This window comes from Martes martes (assembly GCF_963455335.1).
Source record: "Martes martes genome assembly, chromosome: X".
NCBI classification, from domain to species: Eukaryota; Metazoa; Chordata; class Mammalia; order Carnivora; family Mustelidae; genus Martes; species Martes martes.
In genome coordinates this window covers 12260791-12280612 of record NC_137897.1, presented here as the reverse complement: position 1 = coordinate 12280612, position 19822 = coordinate 12260791, and the positions used below count along the sequence as shown (strand labels likewise).

General features: G+C 43.9%; 1 protein-coding gene across 4 annotated transcripts in view; it reads right to left on the bottom strand.

Annotated features, from left to right (window-relative positions):
• Nucleotides 1-19822, bottom strand: part of REPS2 (RALBP1 associated Eps domain containing 2) — a gene marked incomplete at its 5' end in the record, with an annotated part of 221628 nt that overhangs the window by 17322 nt on the left and 184484 nt on the right. For all 4 annotated transcript variants that reach the window (XM_080794989.1, XM_080794991.1, XM_080794990.1 and 1 more), the window contains 3 exons: nt 1299-1404; nt 11801-11946; nt 13061-13144. In XM_080794989.1, coding sequence (XP_080651115.1) covers nt 1299-1404; nt 11801-11946; nt 13061-13144 — 336 coding nt within the window. The remainder of the gene's footprint in view (nt 1-1298; nt 1405-11800; nt 11947-13060; nt 13145-19822) is intronic.

Below are 19822 nucleotides of genomic sequence, written 5' to 3'. Positions count from 1 at the left end.
GTAGTGAAAGGAATACAGAAAAAATATAGTCGTCCAAATCCAGTGAGAAAGGCCATTTCAGAGGAGGCAATGGCCAATTGTGTAGAATTCTCCTGAAAAGTCAAGTAACACCAAAATAGGCCCGTTGGATTTGGTTGCAGGAGGGGTGTGAACGGAGGAGAGTGAAGCCACACTAAAGTGGAGAGAGAGAAAGCTGTTGGTGAGGAAAGAGAGTACATGAAAGCTGCTAAGCAACCTAGCCATGAAAGAGAAAAGAGAGAGGGGGCTGCAGTTGAAGAAGGATGTGAGGTCAAGATCAGAGACAGTACTGGAGCACGTTTATGTGGATGGGAATGACGCAGGAGAGAATCAGTGGATGGTGGGAAGAACTGTGTCCCCCAATATGATACACTTAAGTCCTAACCCTCAGCACCTGTAAATATGACCTCATAGAGAAATAGGACCTTTGTGGATGTAATTAAAATGAGGTTACACTAAATTTGGGGAGGCCTTGATTCAATGACTGGTGTCCCTATAAGAAGAGGACACAATAAGAAAAGGAATTTGGACACAGACACAGAGAGACCCAGAGAGAACACCATGTGACAGTGGAGACAGATATTGGAATGACACATCTGGAAGCCGAGGAACGTCTGGGATTGCCAGCCACTACCAGAAGCTGGGAAGAAAAGAAGAAGGATTCTCCCCCTAGAACCTTCAGACAGAGCACATGGCTCTGCTGACACCTTGATTTTGGACTTCTAGTCTCCAGAGTTGTGAGAAGTGATTTCTGGTACTTTCAGCCACCAAGGCTGTAGTACTTCATTATGGCAGTCCTGGAAAACTAACACGGGGGAGAGAGATAGGGAAGAGAAAGAGGTGGTAGGAAGAGGGGTGATGTTCTTGCGAAGGTGACATGGAACCATTTGCCTGCAGGAGGGGGTGGGTCTTTGACAGTATCAGGGCTACCCTCTTCTACCTAAGTAAGTAGACCATCATTCAGAGAGGACCTAAACAATCAAAGGCTTATCCGGAAGCTTTTGGCAATGAAGAATGCTTCAGACAGCCTTTGTGACAGACTCTCTGTCCTAATCACTAATACACAATATGTAGGTGCACATTCAAGTTACTAGTCTTCCCCTAAACATACAAGAACCAATCCAAGAAACTGAAGTGTAGCAATTCTCTGCCTTCCAAAAGAGGTTTGCCAACCAAGACGCCAGTCTTACCAATAGGAATGGAACCAGGTGCTCGGCCAATGGTCCAAACAAAACCACCAGAAGAAAAGCCTGGTAATCCAATTTTGGGAAGCTCCTTACCTTGAGCTGCTGCTGGAGTTCACTGTTCAGCCGGGCCAGCACTGCATTTGCCTCTTTATTTTTGCGAATAGCAGTCTGAATCGCCTTCTTCTGTTTGGAAGACTGTCTATAAAAAAAGTACAAACAGTTCACCGAAATAGAACTCAGAGGTCTGGACCCTTGCGGGTCAGAACACCCCAACTCATGAGAAGTGCTCAATGAGGGACTAATGCCACAGGCTCCAAAAAGAAAATCGTATATTCACAGGCAGGCAGGCAGGCACACACCAAACGAAACACATTTGTCGGGATGAATTATTTACACCTGAAGTAGTTCCCATTTTATAACTTGAGAGAAAAGCTGTGAATTGGACCTTTTCAAACTTCGCATTCCATTTATTCCAAGACATTTTAATAAGTATTTCTTCCTGACAAACCACATTAACTAGAATGCCCTTTTCGTGTAAGCCTTAATGGCATTTAAAAGACCTGCAGGTGGCCCCTGTGGACAAGTCTGAAGGAAATGAATAGAAGAACATTCTCGTTAGGAAAAATCCTACAAAACTTGGCCGTCCTATATAACTCTCCTTCATTTCTTTATTATTAGGCATGACTGCTTGAGATGTGTGTGTGTGTGTGTCTGTGTGTGTGTGTGTGTGTGTGTGTACACGCTCATGCATGTGCATACACCAGCATACATCTGTGGCACCTGAGAAAATGTTTTAATAACATTATTCCCAAATTAAGTCAATAGTAAATTCACAGAACACGTATAACTAGGGTGACCGCCTGCTCCACTTTGCCCATTACAGTCTCTGCTTACACTGCCTGACTGGCCCGAATTATTCTTAGAACCCTCTTTCTCCCCCAAAGCTGTCTACAGTTGGGATGGTAAATCAACGTGACGGTATAACCTACAGTCTCATATCCCACAGCAAAAAAGACTGAATTTTCAGAGCAAAAGGGCAATTTAAGTTCCCCTAGGAAAACAGACATATGTGCAATCAGTGAGAGGTAGCTTCTACGGCAGGGCAACTTAACCGGAATGTCCAGTGACCACTGCGGAGATCCGATTAATATTCACTGAGCACGTACACGACGCTACCCAGCTACCCACTCTGCTAATCTACAGAAGGCATACTCCCTTCCCCAAGAAGTTGAGAGATTAATTTCTTCACCCATAAAGAGGCAGGGAATAGGCTTTAAAATCTACTTTTAGAAAGATAAGGATTGGATTTCCAGTCTCAGGACAATGTGAAGTAGACATACTTCTCTCTACCCCACCAAGTAAAGTTAAAATCCTGGACGTAATACATAAGACAAACATAACATTACTCCAAAAACTGGCGTGAGGAAGGCAAACCAGCCAGGGAACTCAGTACCCAGGGAAACAGACAGCAGTGAATTCTCTGGGTTTTCTTTTTTGCTTCATATATCCCAGACTGGACGGTGGAAAAGTCAGCAATCCATAAACATCAATAAGGGCAGACAATAAAAAGTCTCCCCCTAGCTAAATCCTGCTCTCTCTAGCCAAATGACTTGGAAAAGGGCAGCCGAGAAAGACATAAATTAGACATAATAACCCTCCGGGACACAGAGGCAAAATCTTTAACAAAATATTAGCAAATAGAATTTAGCAATGTATTAAAAACTTATACACCATGACCAAGAGAGCTTTATTCCAGAGATGCAAAGCTGATTCAATAATCAAAAGTCAATCAGTGTAATCTACCATCCTAACAGGTAAAAGAAAAAAAATCACATAACTATATCAACTGATATAGAAAAATCACCTGATGAAACTCAATACCCATTCATGATAAAAAGAAAAAAAATTCTCAGAAAACTATGAATAGAGGCCCACTTGTTCAACTTGATGAAGAACTTCTACAAAAAAAAAAAAAAAACTACAGCTGACATCATACATAATGAAAAACTGAATGCTTTCCCTCTGAGACGAGGAACAAAGCAAGGAATTCTACTTTCATTACTGTTTTCAACACAGTGCTAGAAGTCCTAGCCAACACAGTATTGCAAGAAAAGGAAATAAAAGGCACACATATTGAAAAGAACGAAACTGTCCCCATCTGCAGATGACATGATGGCCTACAAAGGAAACTCCAAGGAATCTATAAAAAAAATTCTCTGAACTAATAAATGATTTCAGCAAGAATAGGAAGGAGTTTGGAGGAGAGAAGATTAACGTACAAAAATGAAAAGAATGGGGGTGCCTAGGTGACTCAGTCAGTTAAGCATCTGACTCTTGATTTCAGCTCAGGTTATGATCTCTGGGTTGTGGGATCGAGCCCTGCGTCAGGCTCTGCACTCAGCGTAGAGTCTGCTTGTCCCTCTTCCTCTGCTCCTCTCTCTCAAATAAATTAAAAAAAAAATCAATACGGGCACCTGGGTGGCTCACTGGGTTAAAGCCTCTGCCTTCAGCTCAGGTCATGATCCCAGGGTCCTGGGATCGAGCCCTGTATCAGACTCCCTGCTCAGCAGGGAGCCTGCTTCCTCCTCCTCTCTCTCTCTGCCTGCCTCTCTGCCTACCTGTGATTTCTGTCTGTCAAATAAATAAATAAAATCTTCAAAAAAAAAAACAAGTATTTTTTAAAAATCAATAGAATTTTGATACACTAACATTGAATACTTGGGGGAAAAAATCAAAAATACAGTATCATTTACAAAGCTTCAAACTGAAGTTCTTAGATATATCAAAACATACACAAGATTTACATGCTGAAAACTATACAACAGTAATGAAAAAGAGTCAGAATAAATATTTATCATGTTCATGGATCGAATGACTCAACATAGTAAAGATGTCAACTCTCCTCAGATTGACATAAAGGTTTAACACAATTCTTTTTTTCTAATTTTTAAAGATTATTTATTTATTTGAGAGAGAAAGAGACATGCAAGAGAGTACAAGCCGGGGTGGGGTGCAGAGGGAGAGGGAGAAGCAGGCTCCCCACGGAGCAGGGAGCCGGATGCGGGACTCGTTCCCAGGACCCTGGCATCATGACCTGAGCTGAAAGCAGACGATTAACCGACTAAGCCACCCAGGTGCCCCAAAAGTTTAGCAAAACTTGTATCAATATCTCAGCAAGATTTTTTTGTAGATCAAGACAAAACTGTTCTAAAATTTATATGGAAAGTCAGAGGAATTAGAATATCTAAAACAATTCTGAAAAATCATAATAAAAGTGGGAGAGATAGAAGACCTTTTATTATATAGCTATAGTAATCAAGTAATTAAGTAATGAAGGCAGTAATCAAGACTGGGTGGTATTGGCAGAGGGAAAAACACATCAATCAGTGGAACAGAATAGAGAACCCAGAAACATACTCACACTAGTACAGACAACTCACTTTTGACAGAGGTGCAAAAGCAAGTCAATGGAGGAAGAATAGCTTTTTCTTTTAGATTTATTTATTTATTTTTAGAAAGACAGCATGCCTGACTGGGGGAGGGGCAGAGGGAGAGAATCTTTCAAGCAGCCCTAGCCCCACCGCTGAGCACAGAGTGGGGAGCCTGATGCAGGGCTCAATCCCACAGCTCATGAGATCATGATCTGAGCCAAAACCAAGAGTCGGACATCCAACCAAGCCACCCAGGTGCCCCAAGAATAACCTTTTCAAACAAAAGCACTGAAGCAATTCAATATCCATAGGCCAAGAACACTGATGCAAATCTATCTTACATAAAACGATACAAAATGAATCAAGCAACTTGAATATAAAATGCAAAATTATAAAACTTTTAGGAGAAAACATAAGAGAAAATCTTCAGGACCTAGGGCTTGTTCATGAAGAGTTTTTAGATGTAACAACAAAAGCACAATCCATAAAAGATTAAAAAAATCAGTAAGTTGGACTTCTTCAAAATTTTAAAAACTTTTGTATTGCAAACAAGTGTTAAGAGGATGAAATGACAGGCTCCAGACTAAGAAAATATTTGCAAACCACATTCCTGACAATTGATAGGCATTTAAAATATATAAAAAGAACTCTCAAATCTCAACAGCAAAAAACCAATTCAATTAGAAAATGGGCAAAGGACATGAAGAGACATGTTACCAAAGAGGAGACGTGATGGCAAATACACACACGAAAGGACACTCAACGTCATTAGCCATTAGGGAAATGCAAATTAAGACCACAAAAGGATAGAACTACCCACCTATTTGAACAGCTAAAATAAAAAAACCAGTGACAATACCAAATGCTGGTGGGATGTGGAGAAACTACACCTCTCACACATTGCTGGTGGAAATGTAAAATGGTGCAGCCATTTTGGAAAACAACTTGGCAGGGATTTTTTTTTTGGCATTTATTTTTAAACTAAACATACACTTGGGGCACTAGGTGGCTCGGTCAGTTGGGCGTCTGCCTTCGGCTAGGGTCATGATCCCAGGGTCGTGGGATCAAGCCCTACATGGGCTCCCTGGGCAGCGGGGAGTCTGCTTCTCCCTCTCCCTCTCCCACTACCCCTACCCCCAACTTACGTACTTGCTCATTCTCTCTCTCTTTCAATTAAATAAATAAAAATCTTAAAACAAAACCAAAAACTAAACATACACTCAGCACACAACTCAGCAATCATACCCTTGACCATTTTTTTTTCTACTTCTAAGGCTTTTATTAGAATGCCTTACAAACTTTACATTTTTACTAACATCACATCAAGTGAAAAAGATAATTTAATTAATACTGTATCTTTTTATTTTCTATAATTTGATTATAAGTAACACACAATGTTACATTAGTTTTAGGTGTACAGTATAGTGATTCAACATCTCTATAACTTGGCCATTTATACCAGAGAAATGAAAATTTGTGCACACACAAGAACCTACACACAAGATGCTCACAGTAACTTTGCTTATGATGCCCAGCAACTAGGCACAACCAAAATGTCTCTCAACAAGCGAATGGCTCAAGAGACTGCGGCACAACCATTCCACAGAACAGTGCTTAGCAGTGCTCACTGAGATACGTAACTTAGATGTCAAGAGACTGTGCCAAGTGAAAAAAGCTAAACTCAGAAGGGCACATGCTGTGTGATTTTATTTATATAACATTCTCAAAATGAAAAAATTCTAGAGATGGGAAACAGACCAGTGGAGGCCAGGAGTAAGGAATGGTGAGGAGGACAGGGTAGGTCTGATTTCTGTACCTTGAGTACAGTGGCAGTTACAAGACTCTACACATGTGATTAAATGGCAAGGAACTATGCATAAGCTGCCCCAATGTCAGTTTCCTGGTTTTGATATTGTTTGAGAGTTAGGTAAAATGTAATCATTAGGAGAAACTAGGTAAAAGAGCCACAGGACTGCTCTGTACTGTTTTTGTAATTTCCTGTGAATCTATAGTTGTACCAAAATAAAGAGTTTTTAAACAGATGTTGATCAGAACTTGATGCCCCTCCTTACGCTACTACCACACTATGTGTGTCCAGCTCCTAATGGTTTCCCCCTCCTTTGGGAACTGGCTCCATCTCCCTCCACCTCCTCCACAAGGAGGAGCCCCTGGCAGGCAGTTCTTTTTGTCTCGAGAAATCCTTGCCCTCAATTTTGACACTTGAATGGATGCTGCCCATGCTGAGCTGACCAGACTCTCCCTCCAAAGGACCTGAGTTATGGCTAATAGTTTAGTTCAGCCTGGGCCCACACAGTGAGAATGGGATCTCTGGAGCTGAAGGTGAGGAGTCTTTACAGATAAAAATGTCAAAAACACCTTAAGAAAACTGAGAGGCATCAAAATGAGCCCCAGAAGGTTTGCAATGTTCTCTTCTGACCCACTCCTGCCACTGATTTCCCTGAGTCACACCTATACCCTTATAATAAAGAGTATCTTTTGCTACCTCGAGTTGCCTTTTATTATTTGCTACCAAAGGAGCCCTAAATAACACAAAGATAGGATCAAGCCCTGAATACCTCTGAAGGGGTCAGCAGAGCATTTAACCTGCCTCACCCTCCTAACAGTTGCTTCCACAGTCTCTTCAGGTTCTCTTAATATTTTTACTCACTCTTCCAGGCTTCTCCGGAACTTCTCTGGTTTCCAGGGAGGAAAATGAAGGAGTAACACTTAAGCAGACATTTATTTTGTCTGGTTCTATTGTGTGTCACGCTATTTATCAATCCAGAACAGCAGCATCGTGAGGCACTGTCCACTCAAGGTTTTGTGGCAGATTATCCTCCAAAACCTATTCCTCTGCCTTCGTATCTGCAGTAGCCTATCATTCTCGGTTTGAGTGAGGCACATGGCCTTCCAACTAGAAACTACATTTCCCAGTCTCTCTTGTAGGTAGGTAAGGCCGAATGACTACGTTTGAGCCAATTGGGATCAGAGATGTCACTTCTGAGTCATACCCTTCAAAGTAGTCTGTTTTCTCTCCATTTGTTCCTTCCCCTTCTCTGGGGCCTGAAATGTGAACATGTTAGGCAGCCATCTTCAACCACAGGGATAAAGGCAACCCCCATGGGGATCTAGAATAAGAATATGGGGGGCACCTGGGTGGCTCAGTGGGTTAAGCCTCTGCCTTCGGCTCAGGTCATGATCTCAGGGTCCTGGGATCGAGCCCTACATCGGGCTCTCTGCTCGGCGGGGAGCCTGCCTCCCCCTCTCTCTCTGCCTGCTCTCTGACTACTTGTGATCTCTCTCTGTCAAATAAATAAATAAGATCTTAAAAAAAATAGAATAAGAATATGGGAAGGCAGCTGGGTTCCCGCACAGAGCTACTGTATGCTTCGGGACCACTCACCAACTCAGACATTTAGACAAGAAAGAAGTCAATTTCTATGTTATCTGAGTGCCTGTTAACTGGGTTTCATTCAAACAGCTAAACCAATATTTGAAAGAATATAAGCTGGGGTCTCTAGATGAGAAAAATCTTCTTAGCCTTCAAACTGAGCCCTGATTTCTCCCAAGGAATTATGAGCACAGCTTCTAAGAACTTGTATTGCCTTTTGTCTACTTGGAAATGGCAGGTTTTCATTAGGGATGCCACTCATCGACCCCATGGGCATGCCAGGACGGCCAACCATGAAGCAGAATCATGAGGGAAAACAGAATCCCAACCACACTGAGAATGTCATGCAGGCAAGAAGACACTGCCACACCAGCTGCTGCGCATGCCCTGGGGTGGTCCAGGACACTTCCAGAGGTTACAGAGAAGAGCAAAGCCATGGAGGCGGGCACAGTTTCACAGTACTGTTATACAATATCCTCTCTCTCCAAACTCTTCAAACCGTTTTATTTTCCTAAAGTCCATCTTTACTAGATGCACAAGATGTGAGAGAAAACCAAGTAAGCCAAATTATTTCTTTAAAAAAAAACCACTTTTGTCCTTACAAGCAGCTCAGTAATTTTGACACAATCCAAGAGTTGTTTATTAGTCATATCTGGACTCAGCAGCTCACTTGGAGAGACTATTTCATTTTTCCTTTGCCCTAAATGAAATAGACAATGATATTATCTGCAGGAGAATTTGCTTCTTACAACAGGTCAATTCTGACATTCATTTCCCAAAGAGGTGATGACCATTTTACAACTAGTTTATTTTTTTGGCCTTTCTTAACCAGTGTTCTGTTAGACAATTAAGAAAATTATTTGCGACTCTTTTCCCAATTTTCCCCAAAACCATACACAGTAAAGACCACTCTACATGCATAGGAGAGAGCTTAAGTTCCTACAGACAATGGATGTCTAAGGGCATCAGAGTTTCATTCTTTCCCAGAAGCCTGGTTGAGAAAGAACTATACAGACTAACCATCATGGGTCTGGCTGTTTCTCTATCCAGGGCTTTAAAAAAAGATGAATGTTAAGCTGCTTCTTACTACCCCAAAATAAACTAGTCTAGCAAAACAAGCTATACGGAATTCCCTGACCCAAAGCTTACATCCTTGACATTTACAGCACTGCCTGGGTTGCTGTGGTAGCTAGCCTCTCTCAGTCTGACACCATGTGCTCACCTAACCAGTGAGAGAGCATCACAATGAGGGACTGTCACTAGCCAGGCAGATCAAAGAAAGTATCTCCTTTCAACAAATGATGCAGGGACAAATGTATATCTATATGCAAAAGAATGAAGTTGGGCCCCTTCCTCACACTATACACAAACATGAACTCAAAATTAACCATGGGTTTCAATGTAAGAGCTAAAACTATAAAAACCTATAGAAGCAAATGCAGGAAAAAAGTCTTTAATATGCTGCGAATGACAGCATCAAGAAAGTTAAACAACAACATATAGAATGGGAGAAAATACTTGCAAATCATACATCTGGGAAGGGACTTGCATCCAGCATAGGTCAAGAACTCATAACTCAAAATAAAAAGATAAATAATCCAAGCAGAAAAGGGCAAAGGATCTGAGCAGACATTTCCCCAAAGAAGATAGACAAATGGCCAATAAGCACATGAAAAGATACTCAATATCATTAGCCATTAGGGAAATGCAAATCAAAAACACAGTGAAATACCACTTCACATCCGCTAGGATGGCTGTAATAATTTTTTTTTAAAGGTAACAAGTGTTGGGGAAAAAAAAAAAAACAGGAGAAATTGGAACTCTTGTATGTTACTGATAGGACAGTAAAATGCTGCAGCCACTGTGGAAAAAGAGTTTGGCAAGTCCTCAAAATATTAAATACAGAGTGACCATATGACCTAGCAATTCCACTCCTAGGTACATACTCAAGACAAATGAAAACACAAGTCCACACTAAAACTTGTCCACCCATAGTATATCAGCATTATTCTCTACAGCTTCAAAGTGGAACCAACCCAAATGTCCATCAAGTGATGAGCGGGTAAATAAAATGTGGTATAGCTACACAATAGGACATTATTTAGCAATAAAAAGAACCAAGTACTGATTTTAGCAAAAACATGGATAAACCTTGAACACATTATGTGAACTGAAAAAAAGTCAGCCACAGAAGACCGCATGTTGCATGGTTCCATCTACATAAAATGGCCGGAACAGGCAAACCTATAAAGACAGAAAGTAGATTAGTGGTTGCCTGGGACATGGGACAGGAAATGGAAAGTGACTCCTAATCAGCATGGAATTTCTTTGGGGGCAATAAAAAAGTTCTAAAATTAGTTTGTGGCAACAGTTTTACAACTTTGTAGATACACTAAAAACCACTGAACTGTACATGTAAAAAGGTGAAATGTATGCTATGTGAATTATATCTCAATAAAACTGTTTTTTAAAACCCCACAGACAAAGGAAAGAAACTGAAAAAGACCTCTGGGTGAGCTCCGCCAGCTGCCCTCCATTCAACGTGGGGGGTGCTGGAGCTGCCACGGACTGACCAGCAGTACTGTGAAGCAGGGATTACACTGCAAAGCCAGGGTGGCTCATGGAAACAAGTTTAGCCATCTTTGTCCCTGACAGGGATCCAGCCCCCAGGCTTGACAGTGGCTGAAAGATGGTCCAAGCTCTCAGGGGCCATTAAGGACAAAACCGATTTCCTTTATGCACTGATACCACCAGGGAACTGTCTATTTGGAAAAACAGACACAAACACCATCATCTGAAGAGTGCCGCACAGATTCCCCATGGGGTTTTGGCTTCTGAGGTGAGCTGCACCCACAGAATCTTGCTCTGGGATCGACAAGGCCCCAAGAGCAGTGTCAGGGCTTATCTTGAGCATGGACGTTAGGAACCAGTCGAGTTCACTTGTGAAGTGATGCACAGCAGCGGGTTTCTGCCCTCAACACCTAGCTCAATTTCACTACAGGGAAACTGAGGCAAGTGACAGCCTTTCTTAAAGCCAAAGCCTCTGGAGAAAAAACGGTCTGTCCAGAGCACTGTTCTCTCGGTTCCTGGCCTTGTCCACAGGTACCAGCACCCCCCCCCCCACCCACGCCACCTCCTCCAATGTCTGTTACAGCCAGTCAGACAGAGATTCTGGAAGCTCCACATGTGACCATTCTGTGCTGACATGATCAACAACAGAAAATTTTCATGGGGCATGAAAAGAAATCACAAGTCACATCTACTCAAAGTTGGGGCTGAGGGTCAGGAAGCTAGCCATTTGCCCTGGTGGGTGGGGGGGAGCATAAGACAGGCAAAGAGGGAGCTTTGCACGGTGGCAGTATCGTAGCCAATGAGATTTATCCGAGGTGCAATTACTGCTAATTGAAGACAGGCAAAGAGGGGAAACCACCACTTTTGTCACTGTCTTCTTCCTAGGAACATGTAGGCCGGCACAAGGAAGAGGGGTGGGAAGGAGAGGAAGAGGAGGAAGGAAGGGAAGGAAATCAAACCAAACCAAAACGCCGCAGCTTTGTGCTCACTTGCCCCTTGGCTCAGGTTAAGTCCTGTAGCTTAGAAGGTCTCTTTAGGTGACGGGGAGCCTGTAGTACCAGCAGAGACAGGAGTAAGACAAAACTGCAGCCATAAAATCACACCATTCCATGGCCATTAGAGTATATGTAAACAGATTTACATGTACACGCATACAAAGATTGAAAAGGTGGTTGCTGACCTCCCTGATCTGATGTACTTACTTCTGGACTGCTGTGTGGGGTTTCCCGGTCGCTGCGGACGCTGGCCCTCCAACGGTGCTAGAAGGCTCTTGGTTTTCTGTAGCTGAGTTTTCAGGTCGGAATTTCCTTCGGATGGGCTTTGATGGAGGCTGAGAATATGGTATGTCCTGAGGATTAAATACATAACAATAAAACCCAAAAGTTAAAGACTGAAACATTCTCCACCACGCCAATGTCCTCATGTTCCTCCTCGGCCTATTCCCAGGTCAGGCGCACACTCTGTTCAAACCCCACACCTGATGACAGAAGGTGGATTCAAGGCTTCACAAGAACGGGGTGGGGACACAGACATCAGATATTAGGGGCCTTTCTTTTTTTCCTTTTTTTTCTTTCCTTGCTTGCAGTCTATTACCACTTTTTGCACCTGAAAGGACACAGGAATGAGATTCCAGTGGCCCACCTGTCCACCCTCCCTTTTTTCAATGCTGTGTGCCTCTCACAGCATGAGGCCTTTACTGACTGCAGACAAAGCTCACTTTGTGAGCGTACTTGTCTCACTTTGGGGCTTGTGGGAATATGTTGTGAGTTTTGAAGTTTGTGAAGGTCTCCTCATTCCTCCATTCCAATTCATATACGAAGGCAAGCTCAAGGGCCACAGTATCTTCTGGAAGGAGACAGTCAGCCTGCTCTCTGGGAGGCCCCTCCTCACCCGTGCTCCCCAGCCCAGGGCCCATGCTCTGAGCAGAGGAGGGCCTTAGAAAAATGGAGAGCAGCAAGGAGAGGGTAACAAGGTGGAGAGAGAGCATGACAACTGAGTAGCGCCTCCCGAGTAAGTGACCTGGGACTCAGTGACACTGGGGGGTTAAGGTGAGGATGCCAGGATGCAAGGACGGACTATGGCACGCAGAGGAAGAAGGGCAGACTACCCCGCCCCCCACCACAGGCCCTCCTAGAGGCTCAGCAGTGCACAGAGTTTTGCTAAAGGCACTTGGCCCTCCCTACCGCACCTCCTGAACTTGTTAAAAACAAGGCCTCCATGTTTAGCTGGAGGCTGAAGAGGAAGTGCAAACTGTCAGTGACATCAAGGGCAGGCCCAAGAACCATCAGCACCCTAATGTTCACAAAGAACCCAAATTCTAGGAAAGCGGGATCATTAACATTCAGGTCAGGACACTGAAATCAAAGTAAAACAGATTTGCAAAGAGAGCCAAGAAGCCCGGGAAGGGGGGGGGGGCAGGGGCTTACAATGCTATCACAGAGGCACCTTCCCACAGGCCTTACCTTCTTTGTTGGACTACTGTCTGCAGCTTGAGAGGGGGCTCTGTTCAGCTGGGGGTGTATTTCGGCCTCAGACGCTTGTTCAGACTGTAGCAAAATATCATACAGAAGATAAAAATGCAAAAACATAACCACCTGAATATATAATGGAGAGCACCTAGGAAATGTCACTAAGTGGAAGCCAATTCAGACCACTTTGCTGCCAAGCATGGTCAAGTCTTTGGATCCTTGAGAAAACTGTCCCTAGACCCTGCTACTCCCTCTCATGCCCCTTCCATCATTGTTCAATCTTAGGAAAAGGGGTCACGGTAATGTTGTCCATAACTACACGTAGGTATTGCTAAAAATGAATGTTTTACAAGCTCAAACTAAAATAGACAAACAAATAAATAAGGCTTATCAGAAAAAAAAGGGGGCTGGGAAAGAAATGAATTAAAATTTTAACCCAAGCACTAACAAAAACAGTAACCATGACAACAACAAAAACATAACAATGAAACTTGAAAAAATATTAAATACCTAAGAAAAACACTCTAAGAGATAGGACTCTTCACCTTAAAAAATGTAGGGGGGCGGAGAGCATGATGGAAGGGGTAAGCAGAAGGGTTGAGGCTACCAAGTGGCATGGAATCAGTGAAAAAACGCACGAAGATTGGCGAGGACTGCCCCCAAAGCCCTTCAAGACGTAGCACGTGCCACAAAACCAAGCAGGAGAGCACCGGGACACCAGGCACCATGTGCTGCTCCCTGTCTCCAGGAGGCCTGCTACACTCAGCTGCTATTAGCCAGCAATGCAAAGTATTAACATGCAAAGAAAAAACCCTCCGTATGAACTAACGTGACTTCCTCATTATAGTAACATCAGACCTCTACCCACAAAGTACTACACATCTGCAGCACAACAATCATCCTTGGTGTGTTCATTCTGTCCCCAACCTGGCCTTCTCTAAGTCCTCACAGAGCCTGGCTTCGTCCTTCCTCTGCCTCTACTGAAACACACAAGGGCACTAATGCTCCCCCATCTACTGGATTCTTGCTGCCTCTTCTAGATTTCTCCCAAGACTTCTGCCCAGCACAGCACCCCTGACTATCTTTTTAAAACTCCTGTCCCTGGCATCTGATGCATTGCAGTCTCCTACTGGTAATCATTCTCTCTCTTTCCTGTTTTGACTCCTCTTATCCGTGAGAGGTAGGATTTCTCAAGGTTCTGTCTTTGGTTCTCCTGTTTCTCCTACCGCCATTCATCCTTTTCCAGAGTAATCCTATCTGCTCTTCCGCCTGCATTGCCCTAGCTAGAAACCTCGGTTCCCAACCACCTCTCCACCTCTCCAAACCCTTTATGCAGGCACTCCACGTGCCTGACTTCTCATTTGAAGTTTTGCTTATGGCTTCCTCCTTTCCACTGAGGATCACTGCACTGCTGCTGTTGTCAACAGCTATCTGAAACACCAAACACTGTGTCCTACAGTTCTCCAGGTGTTCTGCATGAATGAAAGCATTTCATCGTCACCACCCTAGGAAACAGTTATTACCCCCATCTTATTGGTGAAGAAACTGAGGATCAAGAAGCTGAGGAACTCCCCCAAGGTCACGCAAACAGCAGGGTCCAAACCCAGGCCTCAGGTTCCAACGGTGGGCTTGTGACCACTAAGCTACACAGCCTTAGGCACTCTTCTTGGGCCCAAGTGGTACTCGTTCAAGAAATATTTACTGACCAGCTACAGCAGGCAGGCGCCGTGTTAGAGCTGGTATTCAAGATAAATAATACTTAGACCTTTCTTACCAGAAGATTGAAGTCTAGTGGAAAAGGCAAAGAAATGACGGGGCAAACATGCTTTGGTAGAATTCAGACCTTGATGAGAAAGTATGGGGGCTCCAGGAACACCCAGGCCGTGCGGGTCAGCAAAGACTTGGGCGAAGGTGATGTCACAGCTAAGACCTCAGTGATAAGCAGAGAGCGGCCAGCGAGAGGGGCAGTGCATAAGGATGGTGAAAAAGGAAGCTCCAGTTAGGACACTACCCCCATGCAGAGGCCTAGCCCAAGACAGGAACCAGGAGAGAAGTAGATGTAAGGGGAGCTCACTTTCAGGCACACTGAGTTTTGAAACGCCCGGGCAATAGCCATGCAAAGCTATCTGGGAGCCATTCCTGGTCAAGAGTAAGAGGAATATAAGAGTTCAGGCACTTCTCCTGGGGGTTCTGACAAATGGGGTCATATTTCAAGACCACAGGCCCAGGTGCTCCTGAGGGGCACCGTCAGTTAAGTGCCCCACTCTTGATTTTGGCTCAGCTCATAATCCTAGGGTCCTGAGATCAAGCCCAGTGACCAGCTCCTCACTGGGCATGGCGCATGCCTGGGATTCTCTCTCTCTCCCCCTCAAAAAAAAAAAAAAAAAAGAAAGAAAGAAAGAAAGAAAAGGAAAAAGGAAAAAAAGATCCACAGGCCCAATGTCAGCTTTATTAATGGCTAACAACCTCCCAAATGCAGGGATTCCCCTGACCTGAGCAGAAGAACACAACTTGGACCTGATGCCCCTTCTTGCCTTCCATCCGCAAATCTGTTGCTTGGAACACCAGTGTTCTGGCCTCAAGTCTATACATGCAGGCCTCTGCAGGACCACAGGTATGCAATGACACATCCTGCCAGCCAGCCAGAGAGAAAAGGAGTGATGGATCAGTCTCCCCCCCTTTCACCTGTTCAGCTCCCCTCCATCATCAGGCAGAGAGATGTTTGCCCTCATGTTCCCTTTCCTGAGGAGATGAGCAGTCTCCCTCTTGTGGAAATACTGAGGGAAACAATAAATCAGACCCTTTTTTCAACAAAAATAAGGATTCTGAGCACAGCAAAAGTAGGACGTGGCCACTGTCATTGTCTCTGCTTTCTCTGACACAGCTCTAAAAACCCAAAGAACAATAGAGTGGGAGTTGGGAAGGATGAAAAAGCAGTTGTGAAAAATGTCTGACAATTTTTTTCCATTTATAGACCTACCTTCCTGAAATCACATCCAAAGGCCTAGGTTTTCTCGCTCTACCACCGAGAACAAACAGCTCCTTGGTTCTGCTAGGTGGAATCTAACCACCAACCGCACAGGGAGGAACATGAAGATCTCCCCTCCCCACCCCATGGCTGACTCTCAATGGGTCCATCTACTGACCATTCAGAGGAGTGAAATCTCCTGAGGCCTGGAGCACGGGAGTCTCGAAGATCCCAGAAAGGCAGAGCTTCACCAGAGCCAGACATTACCCCAGGAAAACAGATGAGGAAAGAAAACAACTTTGTGGTTAAAAAAAAAAAAAGCAACAACTAAAGATGAGATTTAGAGCTACAAAAGCCCCTCTTTGCAAGAAACTATTTCACTTTCCCTCAGGACAATAGTGTAAGGTTTAGCACTTGGAAAGCAGAACAAACCGGGGAGATTTCTTTGCTATTTCTGCAGACTTTTCTAAGGTAACAACTTGGACAGAATGATAACCCATGAAACAGGAGAGCCTCAGTAACTCTCTTTTCCCTCCATATATTCAAGCAGGGAACAACTCTATCAATATGGACAAGTCTTGTTTGAAAGTTCTGATTGTCTGAACTGAAATCCCATGCCTGAATCCCAGGGATTACAATTACTAGAACAAATGGCAGTCCTTCCATCATGGCTCACCATGTAACAGGTACCCAACCAGGATGTGGCAAGGCAAGAAAAATGTACTTTTAGCCAAGAGCTCACTGAAACTCCAGTAAGGTTCCTTTCAAAAATATATATCTCATATTTTAATATCAATAATCCCCTATCCACAAATAAGAAATATAGTTTCATCCTAATTTTGCAAGGAAAAAGCCTGTATGAGTTACATGGACTTAGAAGGTGTTGCCACTCCAAATGTAGAGATCTGATCTGGGATTCCGCCCATTCCCATGGCTGATGGGACAATATGGTCCCTGCCCAGCTAGCTCCCCCAGAAATGGACACAGGCCCCGGAAGGCTAAGCATCTGGATTCTGCACCAGAAAGAAGGGTTTGTTCAGTTATTCAATTATACAGATATTTATTTCGCATATCTCTTGTATCACTTTCCAAAAATCCTCATCTCATGTTCTGCTTCTGGGGAACCAGACCTGAGGCACCAGGCAAACTGCTCCCAGAACAAGGGAGTTAAAGCACTCTAGTAGTCTCCTCCTTGGTCTCTCTCTAGGATTACTTGCTCTGGAAAAAGCTGCCATCCTGTGAGGACACTCAATCAGTCCTAACAAGCGGCCCATGTAGCAAGGAATTAAGGCATCCCACCACCAGGCTTGTGGGGGAGCCATCTTAGAGGGGATCCTCCAGCTCCAATCAAGCCTTTAGACGACTGAAGCCCAATGAGAGACCCTGAGTGGAAACCACCAGATTAGTTTCTCCTAAATCGCTAAGCCAAAGAAACTATGAGACAGGAAATGTCAGTTGTTTAAGGCCTCTAAGAACACACACTCTAACAGGTCTGAAATTTGGGGTCTAGTAGGGCGGAATAAGGGTGAACAGTAGAGAAGAATAAGACAGCCAAAGCTGGAGAAAGGCAGTGGAGTGGATCCCACATGGTCCTAGAGATCACTGTCCCAGAGGGTCTATTCACCACTCAACACCATTCCCCATTTCCAGGCTCTTACCTATGTTGCAGGGGGTAAAAGCCTGGGAAGAACATTTATACAATCTCCTTTTAATAATGTTCCTTGTTGACTCTGAAAGTCACTGACATGAAACCAAGAAGGCGAGAGAAACAAGCTGTGATACTGCTGCTCGGGCAGTGATGGGAAGAAAAGCATGGAATTCAGCGGTCAGAAGATGTTAGAGTGGCCTCAGGCATTTCCCCACAAATCATTACTCAGATGCTGCAGGCAGCCTGATGTCCTCTAGCTGTTTCCTTTAGTACTTGCAATGTGTTAACATTCAGAAAATTGTGGCAAACCTGACTGGTGGCCTTCCCTCGTCTTTGCTCCCCTAGCACAGCTAATTCTTTAAGTACCTAATCCCTTAAATGAAATCTCTTCCAGTGTGAAATACCTAGAGTAGTTTCTGTTTTCCCAACCAGATCTCGGATGATTATGTCCATGTTGAGGATCTGGAGCTTATCCTGATAGCCACGAGGTGTGACGGGCACTGCAAGATTTTAGGTAGGGAAGTGAAAGGACGAGATTTGCATTTTAGAAAGACTATTCTGAACCCAATGAGTAAAATGTATTAGAAGCAACCCATAGTGGGTGAAGGCAATTCACTTAAAAGACTGAAAATAAACAAGACAAGAGGTGATGGTCACTTGAACCAGTCTGGTGGGAGTGGGGATAGGCAGATTTGAGAGCTACGTGGCTTGAGATTGGATACATCCTTGTGACTGATGATATGTGATAAATGAAAGGAAAGAACGATGACACACGGGAGCCAGATATTGACCTCCAACAATGGATAAATGGCTGAGAGGAAAGAGTTTAAAGCAAGAGGAAAAGAAATATGGCAGCATAAAAGCTGAACAAAATTAAGTACATTCATCACAAGCAGTGCTAGAACAACAACTATCTTCTTACAGCAGTATCTCTCAAATAGGGGTTCCAGGGAACACCAGTTCTATGAATTGCCTTGACAGGGATAGGTAAACTTTGCCTGTAAAGAGCCAGATAGTAAATATTTTTAGGTGTACAGGCCATTTGGACTCTGTGTCTCCAATGCAAACATGAAACTCTGCTACTGACTCTTAAAGCAGGCAAAGAAGACAACACTATGAATGGGCGTGACTGTGTTCCAATAAACTTTATTTGCGAAAACACGATGGTGGGACAGATTTGGCCTGTGGGCCATAGTTTGTCACCCCCTCACCTAGAGTAAAGAGAATCTCCAGATAAGCTTAGGGAACACAGCATAGTCTATCTCCCTCCTAGAAATTCACGGGGTAATAGCATGTCACACACACTCTGAAACCCTGTGAGGTGAAGGAAGCCACTGCCTTTGTTTAACCCAACAGTTCCCAAACTGATTTGGCTTCGACTTCTTATTCTCATGTAACTCCTATTAACATCCAGCAGAACTAATGTTCTGGGGAACACACTTTGGAGAACACTGACCTACAGACTGGGTTTTAAAGGAACAAAGGAAAAATATTCCATTGACTCGAATGCCAAATGGCCACATTCCACACCTAATCCTTGGAGAGGGGCATTCTGCAGAGTGGTTGGCAGATCCAGCTCCGGGGAACCTCTGCTAGACCCCCTTCCCCAAGAGTGCAGAGGCAGAGTAAGGAAGGATAGGGTTGCTGCCTGGCCAGAAAGGCCTCCCTTCGTTTCTCTCTTCCTCCCTCCTTCCTTGCAAGAGCAGTGGTTGCTGCTGCCAACACTTCTCTGCATGAATTTATTTACTGGGCTTCCTTTAAAAGCTCCTGGACCCAAACACAATAAAATCATTCATTATAATATTTAAGGCAAATGAACTCAACACTGACAAATTATGGATTTTTAAAAGCAGCTTAAAACAACGTGTCCCAAATTTCAGACCCACCCAGGCAGGCTAGCTTTGCAAAGGTCCCATCTAAGTCCATGTGCTCATTATACCTCCTACCTGGGCTACTGCAAAAGCTGCCAGGGGTCTTTTTCGAGCCTTCAGTTTTTTCCCCAGTCCAATCCACCCTGCACTGCACACATTGAGGAAATAATTTTGTAAAGCACCTTCTCTCATCACAACACTTTTCCCTCAAATCCCTTCAATTGGTCCCTAAGGCCTATGGCATAGCACCACAGGCCTTAGGGACACTC